Here is a 16,723-nt window from a genome sequence, read left to right on the forward strand (position 1 = left end):
TTTTGTCTTCATCATGTCTTAAAATTCTGAATCTCCTTTTCAAACCACACCAACAACAGTTACTCATCCTTCCTCTTCTCAACCTTTACATCCATTCTTCAGTGTCTCAAATATACGACATTATGTAAATGAAACATTGAACTTCTAATTTTCTTCTCAGGTGTTCTCTTATTACTCCAATTCTTTAAGGTTACGACGTGTATGGTCATGTAGATGGCACCTCTGTTGAACCATCCAAAATCATGACTCAAACCGATGGCTCTATCATTCTCAATCCTGATTACCATTTATAGAAGCAAGTTGATTCTCTAATACTTTCCTGCATTCAAGCCCTGGTTAGTATCAAAATTCTTCGCAATTTGATCAAACCCAATGTCTCTTGGACAGTATGAGAAACATGGATAAATATAGAATCATTGTTCAAAGATCAAGCACATGCTCGCTTATTGCAATTGAAGGCTGAATTTTACAACACCGCAAAAGAGAGCCTCTCTATTAACAATTACTTACAAAAGCTAAAACATATCTATGATTCTCTAAGTGTCATAGGCCACACCATTATTGAATCTGATTTGGTAATGTAGATTTTGGAAGACTTGCCAATTGAATATGAAAATGTTGTTATCAACCTTAGTAGCCAAACTCCCTTACCCTCCTTCATTGAAACCAGAACTGCACTCTATTTATAAGAACTTCACCTCCAAAACAAATCCAAATAAAACACTTCATACATCAATTCCTCACCTACCACCCAAACAGCCCTGGCTGCCACTGAATGTTCAGGTTTTCAACCTAATCGAGGGCGTGGGCATTGCAGCAACCAATTTAGTTCCTCTCCCAGGCCTTATCATGCTTATAACAACAATACATCTCACTTTCAAAAAATTTCAAGGAATCATGGAGGAAGAGGTCGTGGTCGAGGACGAGGTTATTCAAATTCATCTCGCCCACCATTCAATTCACCTGGTGTCTTTGGTTTTCAGCCTCCCATGTGGTTTCAGCAACATTCGGCCAATGTTCAATGCCAACTATGCAACGATTTTCCACATGTGGCGAGCACTTGCTTTTTGCTTTATCGTGTCATACAACAGTTTTTCCAAATTTTACCTATGCTGCAAGACAATTTTACAAAATCTTTTCCTGCCACCAAACTTCAAGACCTATCTCCCTTAGCCTGGATACCCGACACAGGTGCTACATCACATATGACCAACATGTCAGGTGATCTGTCCATGTTTTCGACTTATAATGGATTTGATAAAGTAATTTTTGGAGATGGTGAAAAACATGATGTCACTTATGTTGGCCATACCCAATTACCTTTATCAAATTCAATGTTCAAGTTAAATAATGTTTTTATGGTTCCTAACCTAACTAGCAATTTGGTTTCCATTAAGGAATTCACTAAAGATAATTCTTGTTCAATAGAATTTGATCCTTTTAGCTTTTGTGTTAAGGATCTTCATATGCGGATGCCACTTCTCAGTTGCAATAGTCCTGGAGATAACTATGTGTTTCCTTTTTATTCTGTTTCGAATTCATTGCACCATACTAGTTTTCATGTTGTTAGTTCTTTTTCTATGTCATGGCATCATAGATTTTGTCATATTCAAGTTTCAGATTCGTTTGTTCTTTCATTAAGTTCTAGTTTTTATAAATTAATTCTTCAAATAAATTATGTAATGCTTGTCAATTAGGAAAGCATCATCGTCTGTCTTTTAATTCGTTTCATGTTTATAGTTTATTTCCTTTTTATCTTATTCATTCTGATGTATGGACATCACCACTAAAATCTTTTAGTAGCTTTAAATACTATATGGTGTTTATGGATGAATTCCTTAGATTTGTGTGGTTATTTCCTATTAAAAATAAAAGTGATGTCTTTGAGAAATTTTATAATTTTCATTGCTTTATTCTCACCCAGTTTGGTTGTTATATCAAAATTTTCAGTGTGACGATGGTGGAGAAATTACTAGTAATAATTTAAAGATTTTTGCAGGGGCTTTATATACAATTTTCATATCCCTACACACCCTAACAAAATGGCACTGTTGAAAGGGTGCATAAGACTTTGATTTGGATTGTTCGAACTATGCTGGTGGAAGCTTTTATGCCACCTGAGTTTTGGGTAAAATCAATAAAAACGGCAATGCATGTTCATAATTTAACTCCACGACAATTACTGAAATATTATTCTCCAATACAAAAATTGATGGGCAAGAATCCTGACTATAGTCATCTACGGGTATTTGATAGTCTCTATTATCCAAACTTAATGGCCAAATCAGCAGATAAATTGGAAGCAAGATCAGTTTCATGTGTCTTTATTGGATATTCAGATAATCACAAGGGTACAGATGTTTTGATCCAAAGAGGAAGGTGGTACATGTCTCTAGACATGTTACTTTTGATGAATTTTGTTTTCCTTTTATTCATTATCTACTAAAACTGATCAGTTTGTTGGTGTTCCTGATTTTATCCAAACACTGCCCCCTTTTCCTACTCTCCTTGAGCTGTCCGTCACAAATACCCAGCCACCCGTCACAAGTGGCCTGCCTCACACCACTGTCTACCAGCCCCACGCCACCTCAGCCCATCCTCATCGAGAATTAGCTCTCGCCTATGATTCAACCACCTCGCCATTACAACCTGACACAATGCAACAAGATGACTTGCATCCGCCACTATCGCCCCCTTCTTTATCTACACCAGCCAAATTGCCAACAAATCCTACCAAGCCGAAACAACCCAGCCAAAAACATCCCATGTTAACACGTTCCCAAACTAGTAACAGCAAACCTAAAGTGTTTAAATCTCTAATTGTTCACCAAATCCACTCTCACCCAAACACCAACCTTATCCCAAAGGAACCAACGTGTTTTATAAAGGCAAATAAGGATCCAAATTGGAGAAAAGTAATGTCTAAAGAATATAATGCTTTAATGCAATAGCAGACGTGGACTTTAGTCCCGCCCTCTTAGGATGTCAATACTGTTGGGTCAAAATGGGTGTTCAAAATAAAATTAGAAGTTGATGGACACTTAAAAAGGTATAAAGCCCGATCAGTGGCCTAAGGTCTTGCTTAACAACAGGGCATTGACTATGATGAAACCTATAGTCTAGTTGTAAAACCCACAACGATAAGGATGCTACTTTCATTAGTTGTTTCATATGGTTGGCATATGCATCAATTTGATGTTAAAAACGATTTCTTGCATGGGCAAACACATAAAGATGTTTTTATGAAACAACCCAAGGGATTTATTCATCCAAAATATGCTTGCAAATTGAAGAAAGTTAGTGATGGGCTTAAGCAAGCTCCACGGGCTTGGTTTGAGCAATTCACAAGTTTTCTAAAATTACATGGATTTATTTCTCAAACATGGGGCCGACATAGTCATTCTTTTATTATATGTGTATGATATCGTGTTAACATCATCTTCTTCTTCTTTGTTGCAACATATTATATAGGTTCTTAAAACTAAATTTGTTATGTTTAACTTAGGAAAGCTCAATTATTTCCTTGGCATACAAGTCACATACAATTCGGATGGGATGTTTCTGGATCAAGCTAAATATGCTGAGAATTTATTGGAGAAATCTAAATTGTAATATTCAAAACCAATTGAAACTCCAACAACACTCAAACATTCATTAGGCTCATCATTGGACAACCCATTATTGGATGATCCACGACACTATAGAAATACTATAGGGGCATTATAATACTTAACTTTTACATGGTCTAACGTATCTTATGTTATTAATCAAGTGTGCCAGCATACGCAAACACCAAGAGAAGTTCATCTACAAGTAATTAAACACATCCTTCACTATCTCAAATGGACAGTTAACTATGGTCTTCAAATATACAAAGGACACAACAACTCCTTAGTTGCATATTCAAACGTTGATTGGGCAGGTTGCCAAGAAACGAGATAATCGACCACTGGCTTTGCAATTTTCTTAGGCAACAATATTTTATCCTGGTCAGCTAAAAAGCATCCCACCGTCTCATGTTTTAATGTTGAGCGGAGTATCAGGTTGTTGCAAGTGTCGTGGCAAATTTGATGTGGATTGAACAATTATTACATGAAATGGGTGTTCAAATTCAGCATCCACAGGAGGTCTTTTGTGATAACATAAGTGTAACATACATGTCCGTCAATCTCATACAGCATGCACGCACCAAACATATACAGTTAAATGTCCATGTTGTGTGTGAATGGGTGCTGGCTCGACAATTTCTTGTGTGCCATGTCTCCAGTAAAGAACAAATTGCGGACATCTTCACCAAAAGATTGCCAAGGAGTAGATTTTGTCAACTTTGTGTCAATCTTAACGTTCTACCACACTTCGATTTATGGGAGATATTGATATATACAGTTATTGATAGTTATATCATTCATGATAAGTATTTATCGTATATTAATAGTTATAATTCATGATAATATTATATTTATCTTATAATTATTTATAGTTACCACATATAGAATATTTGTATATAAATACATTCTAATTAATACAGAAAAAAAAAAAAAGCAAAGAGAATTATTCCATAAACTCTTTCAAATATGGTGGCCCTCTAATTCTTGACAATTAATTAATTAATTGACATCACTTTGGTTTCACGGCCTAACTAAAATTCCTAACATCTCAAATTCAATATTGTTTCAGATCAAATTTTTAATCAATTATGAATACTTTTATTTTAAAGATGTAATAAGCTCTTGAATATTTAATTTATGAACATAAACTCCTGATAGTAGGTTCTTTCACCTCTTTCTAGTCAACGAAAAAAGTTAGAAGATAAATTCAAGAGAGAAAAATAAGCAAAAACCCATTTCATGCCCTTCATCTTCTGTGTATATCCAGCCATCAATTGAAGTTTATATGAGAAATAACTGCCCTAGGTTCATTCCTGTGGCCTGTACCCATATTTACAAATTAGTTTTAGGCCACCAAGAAACCTCACCAACCAAAAAAGAAGATGATTTACAACATTCCAACCCTCAGCCGTCGTGGGGATAAGTTGTTACGCTCTTTCCCCTGCCGCCAGCTCCACCACTGCAACCTGCCAGAGTCACAGTCTCATTCTGGTATTCACCAATAAGTTTGTTCATTTGGCTAGAGCCTCTGCATCTGCTGCACAGAAACCTTGCAGGCACAGCATCTGAGTCATGAATGCCAGAACACCTTGTGTGCTGCCACACACTGCAAACATCACAAGCTAACATCCTCTCCCCATCATCATCTTTGGCTCCACAACTGCAATCCACAATCCATCTCTCAAGCCCTCTCTCCATTCTGAATTTACTAAGACCATTCTTCCCAAGGCATCTCCCTCGAACTACAATTGATTCAACCGATGCTAACAAGTGCTTGACCTGGGTGGAATCGTCTACACCTCCATAGCCAAGTATCTCTTCAGCCTGGAATCTTCTGGACACCAAATATACATCTTGGAAGGCTCTAGATGCTTCAAGCTTCAAGTCAAATATAGTAGCATTCTCGGTTAACATAATTAGCTCTGGTGGTGGATTTGGTGCCTTCTCTTCGAATTCTTCTGCAAGTTCTAGCTCACACGAGAAGCACATGTTGTACGTAGTTTTACATGACCTCTTTTCAGGTCTGTAATCTTTCACAAACTGCTTGCAATCAAGGACCTTTTCAGCTGAATTGATTGCAAGATTCTGTGTTGGCTCTTCTGCATGGCAGAGCATGGTTTGAGGATGGAGCATGCTTCCATACAGAAATTTGAGATCTTGCATGAGAATTTCTTCAGACGGACACTTATTTTTGGGAGACTCATTACAAGAAGCAGTTCCATCTAAAGAAACATTTCCCGCCTCAAGTCTGTCAGACAGAAAATAACAAAACTCAGTACACTACATATATAGCAAACAAGAAACAGTGAAATGATAACCATACTCATGTTTATAGAAAATTAACTAACAAAATCATAATCAAATTACTGTCATCCAAGGTACAAAGAAAATGAGAAGGTTGCATCATCTTCCAAGGAAAAAACTTGGTAGATAATGTGTGAGTTCTCCAAAATGCTCTTCTATTCTATCAACATAACATTACACGTTCGTAAATAGCTACACATGCATAACAATTTTCATTTTTCAAAACTAAAAGAGTAATTGGTAACCTGTACTAAAAAGCACCTGAAGCAGGACATTACATGTTTATAGATAAAGACACATGCATAACCTTCTCGAAAAAAAAAATACAAATGTATAACAATTTTCGTTTTCTAAAACTAAAAGAGTAACTGGTAACCTGTACTCAAAAGCACCTGAAGCAGGATTTTTCCGAGCAACAACAACCATTCCCTCAGCTGCTAATTTCCCTCCAAGTTCCTTCAGACAATGGTCAAGGAGATCGGGAGAAGCCACTTTGCAGATGGCACCCCTAAGAGCACGGCAACTTACCCAGTTGGAACCTGACACTGCCCGAAGCACTCTAAACATAGCTTCGTAGACACGTTCAACATCTAAAGCAGACCATGACTGCACGGACCCTGATGCAGAAGGATGAGGCTGCTTGCAGTTTGAATCACCAATCTTTGAGGATAATTTGTGGACGTCATGGATTAGACTCATAACAAAACAAAAGAGATCTCTTATGTTTATAAGTTTCTGTTCTGACAGGCACTGATAAAATGAGATTAATTCCTGCAGGTGAGTCTGTGGTTTCTGCCCTCCAGAAAGGAAGAGTGACAATGATAAATTACATAGAGTTTCAACAGCTGATTTGTAAGCATCAACTGTGAGGGCAAAACTCCCAGTGCCAAATTCGTAATCCCAGTCACCATACCATGGATGGCCTTTAGTGACAGCATGAAGTAGCCGGTACTCCAACCCATACTTCTTTGATACATCCATTACACTCACCCTTCTGTTCAGAGGAGGACAAAGTAGATAGAGTTCAGCACGTGGCATTAACTGAAAGATGTTCTTACTATCTTGAAAGAAGTCAAAGAAATTAGCAGTTCAATCTAAGACCTCTAATTCAAATAGACACCAATTCCAGAAGAAGCCTACATCATAATACAACACTATGATGTGAACGGAGGTCATTTTACAATGAAATTTACCTTTTCGCCTAGATAACTTGATGACAACACCATAACCATGCAAACTGGAACGTTAAAAATCTGTACACCTAAAATATTCATCGATATCTTAGAAAATCTAGCAATTAGAATATTGAAAGAAAAAAAATCCATTTGTGCTTTTCTGACATAAAGAGAGAAAAACTGGTTTCCAGCATAACAGAAAAAGGGGAAAATTATGATGTTGAAGGAAAACACAATAAACCACAATTCAAAGTACATTTCGCTGAAATCAGAAAAAGAAGCCATATTTACAATCAAGAAGCCTAACCTCACTCCAAGAGCACTACATAACCGATCCCAGAAGTCCATAATATGATTTCCAGAAAGGAACCTAGAGCCCCCTTCTCTGCCGTTGACTCTGAGGAGGTGGCCAAAACCATTTCCATGAACCACTCCATGTAAAAGATGAGTAGTATCCTCCAACTGATGATACACCCAGTCTTCAACATCATCGGAAGTCATGAAATGATTGCATGACTTACACCTGTGAAGTAGAATGCATCAAGAAATACATAGATTAATATACATGATCACTGATGCAAAACTACATTGAAAGCAAAATGTTAAAAACTATATAAATTAAAAACTTAGCCAACATAAACATACACAACATCTGATGCAAACTGCATTTAAAATGAAATATCAAAAGGTGCAGTCTAATTTTACCCAGGAATGGGACATAAATCCCCTTTCTGCCTCTAAGAAAACTCTAAAGATGAAGATAAAAGTGCTGACTTAATTTTAACCAAGAATGGCAACCAACGGCAAGTTAGATATTAAAACAATTGGTGCCATGTAATCCAAGAAACATAGATATCTTCTAACAGTCAAAAAATGCTAATTAATTTAGCTGTTACTACAAGAACAGAATCCACCGAAGATGTAGCACTCTTTCATAACCATACTTCTAATTCTGCCAAAACTAAAACATATGATGTAATATGTGTCACACAGGTTTAGGAATTAGTCGTTCCATATAATATAATTGATGTAAAAGGATAATCTCGGGAGACGATTTAGGGATATACTGATGATATTGCATCAGCAACTTACTTACAGAACATACTTGGAGATAATGGACTTCCAGTTCCGAGATGAACAACCAGATGACAATCAGTAGCTCATAATAACTTAGTTATGAAACAGCTTATTGACAAAACATAATTCAAGAGATACTCCATGGCACAAAGGGAAATAAAAGATTGGAATTAACTCATAATTTCTCCTATTTCTTCCCCAATGTACTTTGATTCTAACAATTCCATTCCCCCAGTATTGCCAGATTCAAACTACACTTGGCCCGCCATCCACTAATCAAATTCAACAGACACCAATACCAACTACATATGGATAAGAAAGAAAATAAGTGTATACTATATCATATTCAGTAAAATGCTGGTATCAACCAAATTCCTACTTACGTAATAACAAACTAAATCAGCAAACAAGCTCTCACCTAGACTCGGATAAATAGAGGATATCCCCACAGCGTGAACAGGGCCTATTGTACCCGCCTATTGAATTACCATCAGACTTGATAATAAAATGGTACCGCTTGCTACATACAGGGTGGCTACTCCAACCTGAATATTAACAACGTAAAAGAAATAACAACATTAAAATGAGAAATATAGTGATAACTCTTAACTACAAAGATAGAGAAATAAATAAATAAAAACAAAGGGAACACGGAAATCCAGAAGAACATTACTACTAGAAAAAGGGGTTGGCTTCAGATTGAGGTTGGCATTTTGAGATACGATTCTTAGAAATCACTTCAATTATCCATAATGCAACCAGCTCAAGTCAAACCAGATAAAGAAAAAGTCATAGGTCAACAACATAGATATCACTATCATTACGTGGCAAGCATAAATATCTGACAAAATTTTGTTAACATGTGGGGCAAATTAGGAAATTAATCATCATCGACCTAATCACATTTCATTTAAAAATTAATTATTAAATTAAATTTAATTTAAGATTATACACGTGTCATCTTCCCATTGCAGATCGCATGCGTGATACAAGGGAACTCGGAGACTAGTTAGTAAGGAAGACGAGTTAAACTAAAACGGGTTAAAGGAATGACTCAGGCGAGTCGGACTCACCGACGACTCGACACTGATCGCAATAAACGGATCTAGATCTAGCAACATCCTCCTCAACGACGTCGAGGCAGACAGCCGCCGGATCGAGACCGTCCATGACGTCTCCGACTCGGAAAAGGATCTGCCACGTGAGAAGGTGCGGATGGAGAGATGACGGAGGCGGTAGAAGCGCGTACTTCGTCAAAAACGACCTGATGTTCGTACGAAACGGAAGTGAGAGAAGGAATCCATCCGCAGAGGGAGCAGAAGGGAAGGTAAAAAAGTCATAGAGGTCGGCGGTGATTCTCCTCTTCATCCTCTTTAAGGGCCTCCTGTTCACTACCATACTGGTCGCAATCGTTACGGCGGCGCGTGGGACCAGATCGGCCAGATCCGAGGCGGAGAAAGTGATTTGATAGGGGATTTTTTTGTTTCTGAGAGAGAGGATGGTGGGAAGGAAGGAAGTTTTGTGGGTTAGGGCATCATCAGATCTGATGGTCTGATTGATGAATGGTGATTATCTGTTCTTATCAGTTTAATCAACGGTGGTGATGATGATGATTGGTGATGATGATGATAGGGGATAGGTGCCTGGGCTATATATATCTATATATATATATATATAGGAAATAGAGAGTGAGATGAGAAGTGATAGGATCGAAATCTTAGTCGTTAAGCGTGCGAGTTTAGTGGTTGGTCTCCAAGCTTTTTTTCTTTTCCGTTTTTCAATTTACGTAATCACCGTTACCAACTGAAAAACAAAAAGAAAATTTCTTCGAAGCTTCCTGCCATTGTGAATTTCTTTTATACTTATATATATTATATACTTTATTGCGCATAAAAATAAAAGTTACCTTTTTTTTTTAATCTTATTATTGTAATTAATCAATCTGAAACCGATAATATAGCCTGCGTATATATTTATATTCATAGTTAAAGTATTATTTATAACAATTGTAAATTATAAATCTTACGATCGCTACTTTTATTACAAAAATAATGAAGAGAGCTTATAATCAACTATATGACATATTATTTAAAGAATATTATACTTAAAAACTATATGAAGCTTTTTTTCACAAGTTAAAAACTAGGCTCGTATGATACATCAAATGTAAATAATTCAATTTGATAGATTTTGATTAATTAATCTATTATTTTAATTCAATTATATCGAATAAAAAGTTTAAATATATATATAGATATATGATTGAGATCATCTGTGTTTAATTTTACATTAACTAAGTTCAAACTCACCATATTAAGTAAAATTAATTGAGTTCCAAACAAGCTTATGATACGTATAAATTATTTATTCATTTCACATGGCCGATCGAAATCTATACATAGGCCAAAGTTGAGCTTAAGCTAGAGTGAATTGGGTAGGCCAACAAATTTAATAGGCTTGTTTGGCATGGCTTGACCTAATTAAATTACTATGTTATGTCAAATATAGTCAAAATCAATATAGGTTAAATAAATATTTTATACCTTTAAAGTAAGTCAAGTTAGTTTTAGTATTTAAATATTATAAGCAAATTAAACAATTATATAATTATATGCTCTGAAATGGATATTTAAAAAATTTTAATAAGACTACATTCATGACGTGAAAGGATAACTATACTTTGAGCTAGATGGTCAAATATAAGGTCATGTGTGCCCTTGGTTTATGAATTTCTAAAGAATAAAAGACCCCTCTCCTTCATGGTATAGGGAGACCTTCTAATGCTTAATTCATTAAAGAAATTAACAGGAAAAGAAAAAAAAAAAAAAAAGAATTTGAGTTTAATGGATAGATATGAGAATGAATCTCTTCCTCCATTATGCATCTTTCAATAGTGATATATTTTCTATATGTGTTTCATTAATAATGACTAAAGACTCTAAAAAAATGAAATTATAACTAATAAGAATAGTAAAACTATAATGATCTTTTTTAAAAGAAAAATGACACAGAATAATATGAGAATCTATTAAATATATACATATATATAGGCAAGAAAGTCTTGACCTATTTGGCTCCCTTCCATCTACCATCCAACAAAGGATAGTTGCTTCTAATATCAAGATTTGTTCCCATTCTCAACCCTCAATACTTGAATAAACCTTAATCATTTGGCCTAGAGGAGAACTTGCTATTCTCTTTAAATGGGATCCTAGACTTCTAAGACTAAGGATAAATCATGATTCTTAACTGACATGGCAACATACATATCCTATTTTTTCAATCAAGGAAGAAACCTTATATCAAATTAAGACATGGGCCTCTAAGAACGGTTCATCAATAGAATATATGTAGCATAGATTGAGGATGAATTTTCATCCCTAATCAAAAAGTAAATTTTATGTATTTTATGAATTACATGGAATTCATCAACCTCTAACAGTTTTAAAATCTCCCTAGTAAAATAATGTAACTAAAAGAAAGAATATAATTATTCTAAATATGGCTAGAAGTATGTTAAAAGCTAAAATTATGCCAAAACAATTTTGGATGGAAGCTGTTTCTTGAGTAGTTTATTTGTTGAACCGATCTCTAACAAGAAATTCCAAAGATCAAGCTCCACAAAAAGCATGGAGCGGAAGAAAACCTAGTATTACGCATCTTTAAGTCTTTCGAAGCATTACGATGTTCACGTGCCGTATCAAGAAAGATCCGAGCTAGATGATTGCTCAATTAAGTATGTTTTCATTGGTTATGATGATCATTCAAAGGTTACAAATTCTACAATCCAGCCAATAGAAAAATAATAGTGAGTCGAGATGTTGAATATGATGAAGGAGCAACGTGGAACTAGGAGGAACAAGTTGCAAAGACATCATTTTTCTCTTTAATTAGAAGATGAAGAGAATGATACCATTACACTAATGCAAGAGCCAACTATGCGTCCATCTCCTACTATCTATATACATGGTGAAAGTTCAATTGGAGTTGCACAGTTAATAAAAAGTATTCATGAAACCTATAATAAAACCGATGAAATCACTAACTTTAATGTGAATAATTTATTTTGTCTTCTTATGGACAATGAGTCTTTAAATTTTAAGTAAGCTATAAAACACAAATAGTGGAGACAGACAATGGACAAAAGAATCAAAGCTATCGAGAAGAAAAATACTTAAGAATTATCAACACTTTCAAATGGCCATGAAGCTATTGGAGTCAAGTTCATGTATTGGATAAACAAAAAATGCAAATGAAGATATGAAAAGGTATAAAGCAAGACTTATTGGTAAAAGAAACAAGCAAAGTCATGGAGTAGATTATGAAGAAGTTTTCGCACCCGTTGCTCGCATGGAACAATTTGTTTGCTTATTTCTTTGACAACTCAAAAGAGATAGAAGATTTTTTAACTTGATATTAAGTCAGCTTTATTGAATGGCTATCTCGAAGAAGAAGTCTATATTGAATAACCGATGAATTTTTTAGCTAAGGGACATGAAGGTAAACTCGTAGGATTGAAAAAGACACCATACATACTAAAACAAGCATGAAGAGCATATAATAATCATATTGACAAGTATTTCCAAAATAATGGGTTTAACTGTTCCAATCATGAGTATGCTCTTTACGTTAAGTCTTATGAATGTAGTGGTATTTTATTCATTGCCTTTATGTAGATGATTTTTTTTTAATTGGTAGCAATCTAAATTTGGTCAAGAAGCTCAATAAGGTTATGATGATTAATTTAGAGATGACGAATATGGGGCTCATGTCTTATTATTTAGGTTTAGAGGTGAAGCAAATGGAGGATGAAATTTCTATTTCACAAGAAGGTTAAGCAAGAGAAATCATAAATAAATTCAAAATGCTCGAGTGCAATGGAGTGAGCACACCCATGGATTATGGATTAAAATTATCAAAACTTGATGATGGAAAATAGGAAGATCCAACAGTATCCAAAAGTCTTATAGAAAATTTGAGATATTTGACATGCAGGAGGCTTGATGTTTTCTTTGTAATTTAAGTAATAAGTCATTTTATAGAAGTTCCAATAACTACTCACATGAAAGTTGTTAAAACAAAATTCTTCGCTACCTAAAAAGTACAATGAATTTTGGGTTATTTTGTTCTTCATTTAAGAAATTGAGCTAGTTGGATTCTGTGATAATAATTTTACTGGAGATGTTGATGATAGAAAGAGTATTACCAGTTTGAGTTTTTCGTGGGTAATGTTGCTATTATGTGGGCTTCAAAAAAGCAATTTATCATCATATTGTCTGACTTATGAATCTAAATATGTAACTGTAACTTCATGCACTTGTTAGTTATTTAGCTCATACACCTGCTAAAAGAACTTCACTTTGAGTTTTTCGTGGGTAATGTTGCTATTATGTGGGTTTCAAAAAAGTAATTTATCATCATATTGTCTGACTTATGAATCTAAATATGTGACTATAATTTCATGCACTTGTTAGTTATTTAGCTCATACACCTGCTCAAGAAAAATGTAATGAAATTTATATTAAAAACAAGTCTACACAAAGCAAACATATAAACACAAAGTACCATTTCATCAAAGAATGCATTTCTAAAAAAGAAGTAGAGCTCAAATATGTGAAGACTTAAGATCAAACTGTAGATATTCTTACAAAATCTCTAAAATTCAAAGACTTTTAAAGATTGTGAACAAGTCTTTGAATAAGGAAGAAGTTTAAAATTAAAGGGGAATATTGAAATTAATTTGAATTTTTTTGAATTAATGAATGTTTAAATTCTGTGAAAATGTTAATTCATGTATTTAGTACATATAATAGTTTAGGTATATGTATAAGTTTGGTTATGGTATGCATCTATATATATATATATATAAATAAATATATATATATATATATATATATCGTTTAGTTTGTGAATCAATCAAAGAAATATACAACTCTTCCTTCTAAACATCTTTCTTTCATCTAACATGCCCATTCCACCATGCATGTATATGAAAACATATACATATATATATGTATATATATATAGTGTTAAGCGACCCACCCAAATGTGCTTATATATATAGTGTTAAGCGACCCACCCAAATGTGTGTATATATATGTATGTATATACATGTTATGGCAGTATATCAATTTGATTTGTGATACAGTGGCAAGAAAACACTCACATTGTTTCCAGTCCAAGCTTGTATCAAAGGACAAACTCCATTGAAGCACAAACAATTTGATTAACCTTCAATACATATACCCGATTCAAAAGATTTTGATTTAAAATTTATACGTGTACGTAATTTCCATTCTATAAACAAGTGTATGGTTTATTTTCAGTATTTCCAGGAAAAGCTAGATGCAATAATAGCATCTGATCAAAATTCAGTAAATCAGGTACTCTCCTTCTACTTAATTTCTGGTGAAGCCTCTCAAATTCAGTGAAGCATCACATGTGAACATGCAGTACTACATGAAAATAAATAATAAAAAATTTAAGGTGGATTAAATATATCTAAAGTCCTGCAAGAAAGAATACGTTTTGTATCTTAAAAAATGAATAAATCATCAACAACCTGAAAAAAGGATGAGGAGAAGAAGATTGCTGAAACAGCTTTACAGGCAAAACCGTTTCTATCTTTTTCTGAAACTGAAAAAGCATATATGCAATCATCTTATACATATATATATATATATATGTATGCACTTATCATGTCATCCCGCCATCAGCTTCTTCTTTAAGTTATTGATCAGTTTCATTCAATTATGTGGTAACATATGCATATATTTACGTAATTATCCCTAGATTTTTCAAACTAGTTTACTTGCATGCATATCTATCGATATATATATATGTTTTATATATAGTACAGAAGAGAGAAAAACAAAAAAAAAAAAACCAGATATATATTTATTGATAGATTATATAATATTTATGTATATGGGTTTGTCAAGGGTATGTAGTATTATTTTAGTGAATTGGGTATTTTTGTTTGTTTTTCCATGGAAGAAAACTGGTGTGATGGGATCATCATCGTCATCGTCATCATCTCCACAGGTTCCTGCAATGTTTGTGTTTGGGGATTCTTTAGTTGACAATGGAAACAACAACTACTTGAGCTCTTTGGCAAGATCAAATTATATGCCTTATGGTATTGATTTCACTGGAGGTCCTACTGGCAGATTTTCCAATGGAAAAACCATCATTGATTTTCTAGGTAATTTTAATTTATTAACTTTTCTCCTTACATTTTCTCTAGTTTTTCAATCAATTTTTAATGGTGATGTACATATTCATAATTTTGCAGGAGATTTTTTGGGTCTTCCTCTTCTTCCAGCATTTGTTGATACCTTCACAGGAAGTGTAGATATTCTGAAAGGTGTAAATTATGCTTCTGCAGCAGCTGGGATTCTTGATGAGACAGGAAAAAATCTAGTAAACAAATTTCTTTTCTTTTTCTTGAAAAAACTGTTCATTAAAATTTTCTTCTAACAAAACCCAATTAATTAATGCTGTTAATTTGAAATATTTTACATGAATTTATGAAATAGGGAGATCGGTATAGCCTGAGGCAACAAGTCGAGAACTTCGAAAGCACAGTGAGGCAATTGAAGAGTCTCCTTGATGACAATGGACTTTCTCAGTATTTGGCTAAGTCCATAGTCATTATAGAACTTGGAAGCAATGACTACATCAACAATTATCTCATGCCTTCAATCTACTCCTCTAGATACATCTACACCCCAAATGACTATGCTGATATCCTCGTAACAAATCTCGCAACTCACGTCATGGTATATATCACTTTCATCAAATTATAATAACAAACTAAAAGGGGAACCTAAAAAAGGGTATGCAAAAATTTTGTAGGCATTGCATAGGTTGGGGCTTAAGAAGTTTCTGTTGGCAGCAATTGGACCATTAGGTTGCATGCCAAACCAGCTAGCCACTGGGGCTGCGCCACGAGGTGACTGCGTCTCAATTGTGAATGACATGGTTAGATTGTTTAACCAGCGGCTCAGGTCTCTTGTGGATCACCTCAACACCAACTCCACAGATGCAACCTTTGTGTATGGCAATACTTACTATGCTTTCCTCGACATACTAAACCACCCCAATGATTATGGTGAGATTTCGTTTTTTACCCGTTTAAGTAGAATCAGTTTAATCAATTATTTAAAATTCAGTAACGTAATTAATAGTGAATATTGCAGGATTCAGAGTGACTGATAGAGGGTGCTGTGGTATTGGAAGAAACAAAGGGCAAATAACTTGTCTTCCATTATCAATACCTTGTTTCAACAGAGAAGAATATGTGTTTTGGGATGCCTACCATCCAACCCAAGCCTTCAATCAAATTATTGCTCAAAGGGCTTATAGTGGCTCACAAGCTGATTGCTATCCCATCAACTTAAACCAATTGGCTCACCAATGAACTTATGATTTTCTTATGCTGGTATATATATATATATATATATGCAAATTAATTCAATGCTTTTTGTGTTTGATTTAATTGTTATTAATCTAGGGGCCTAGGTAAAAATTTCGGCCAAATAGTTATTTATTTTCTAA

General features: G+C 34.5%; 2 protein-coding genes across 2 annotated transcripts; one reads left to right on the plus strand and one right to left on the minus strand.

The window, feature by feature from the left end:
• Positions 1–4,829: 4,829 nt before the first annotated feature.
• On the minus strand, positions 4,830–9,980 carry LOC110808627 (PHD finger protein At1g33420-like). Its single transcript, XM_088222948.1, has 5 exons — positions 9,238–9,980; positions 8,583–8,709; positions 7,395–7,610; positions 6,289–6,906; positions 4,830–5,856 (listed from the first exon to the last, which is right to left on the minus strand). Exons 1-5 carry the CDS (start codon positions 9,560–9,562, stop codon positions 5,013–5,015), a joined length of 2,130 nt encoding a protein of 709 aa, XP_088079074.1. The 5' UTR covers positions 9,563–9,980; the 3' UTR covers positions 4,830–5,012.
• Positions 9,981–15,107: 5,127 nt separating this feature from the next.
• LOC110808626 (GDSL-like Lipase/Acylhydrolase superfamily protein) lies at positions 15,108–16,656 on the plus strand. Its single transcript, XM_022034170.2, has 5 exons — positions 15,108–15,368; positions 15,459–15,586; positions 15,703–15,945; positions 16,022–16,277; positions 16,366–16,656. Exons 1-5 carry the CDS (start codon positions 15,173–15,175, stop codon positions 16,584–16,586), a joined length of 1,044 nt encoding a protein of 347 aa, XP_021889862.2. The 5' UTR covers positions 15,108–15,172; the 3' UTR covers positions 16,587–16,656.
• Positions 16,657–16,723: the final 67 nt, after the last annotated feature.

This window comes from Carica papaya, chromosome 6, assembly GCF_054855325.1.
Source record: "Carica papaya isolate Zhongbai chromosome 6, ASM5485532v1, whole genome shotgun sequence".
Classification (NCBI taxonomy): Eukaryota; Viridiplantae; Streptophyta; class Magnoliopsida; order Brassicales; family Caricaceae; genus Carica; species Carica papaya.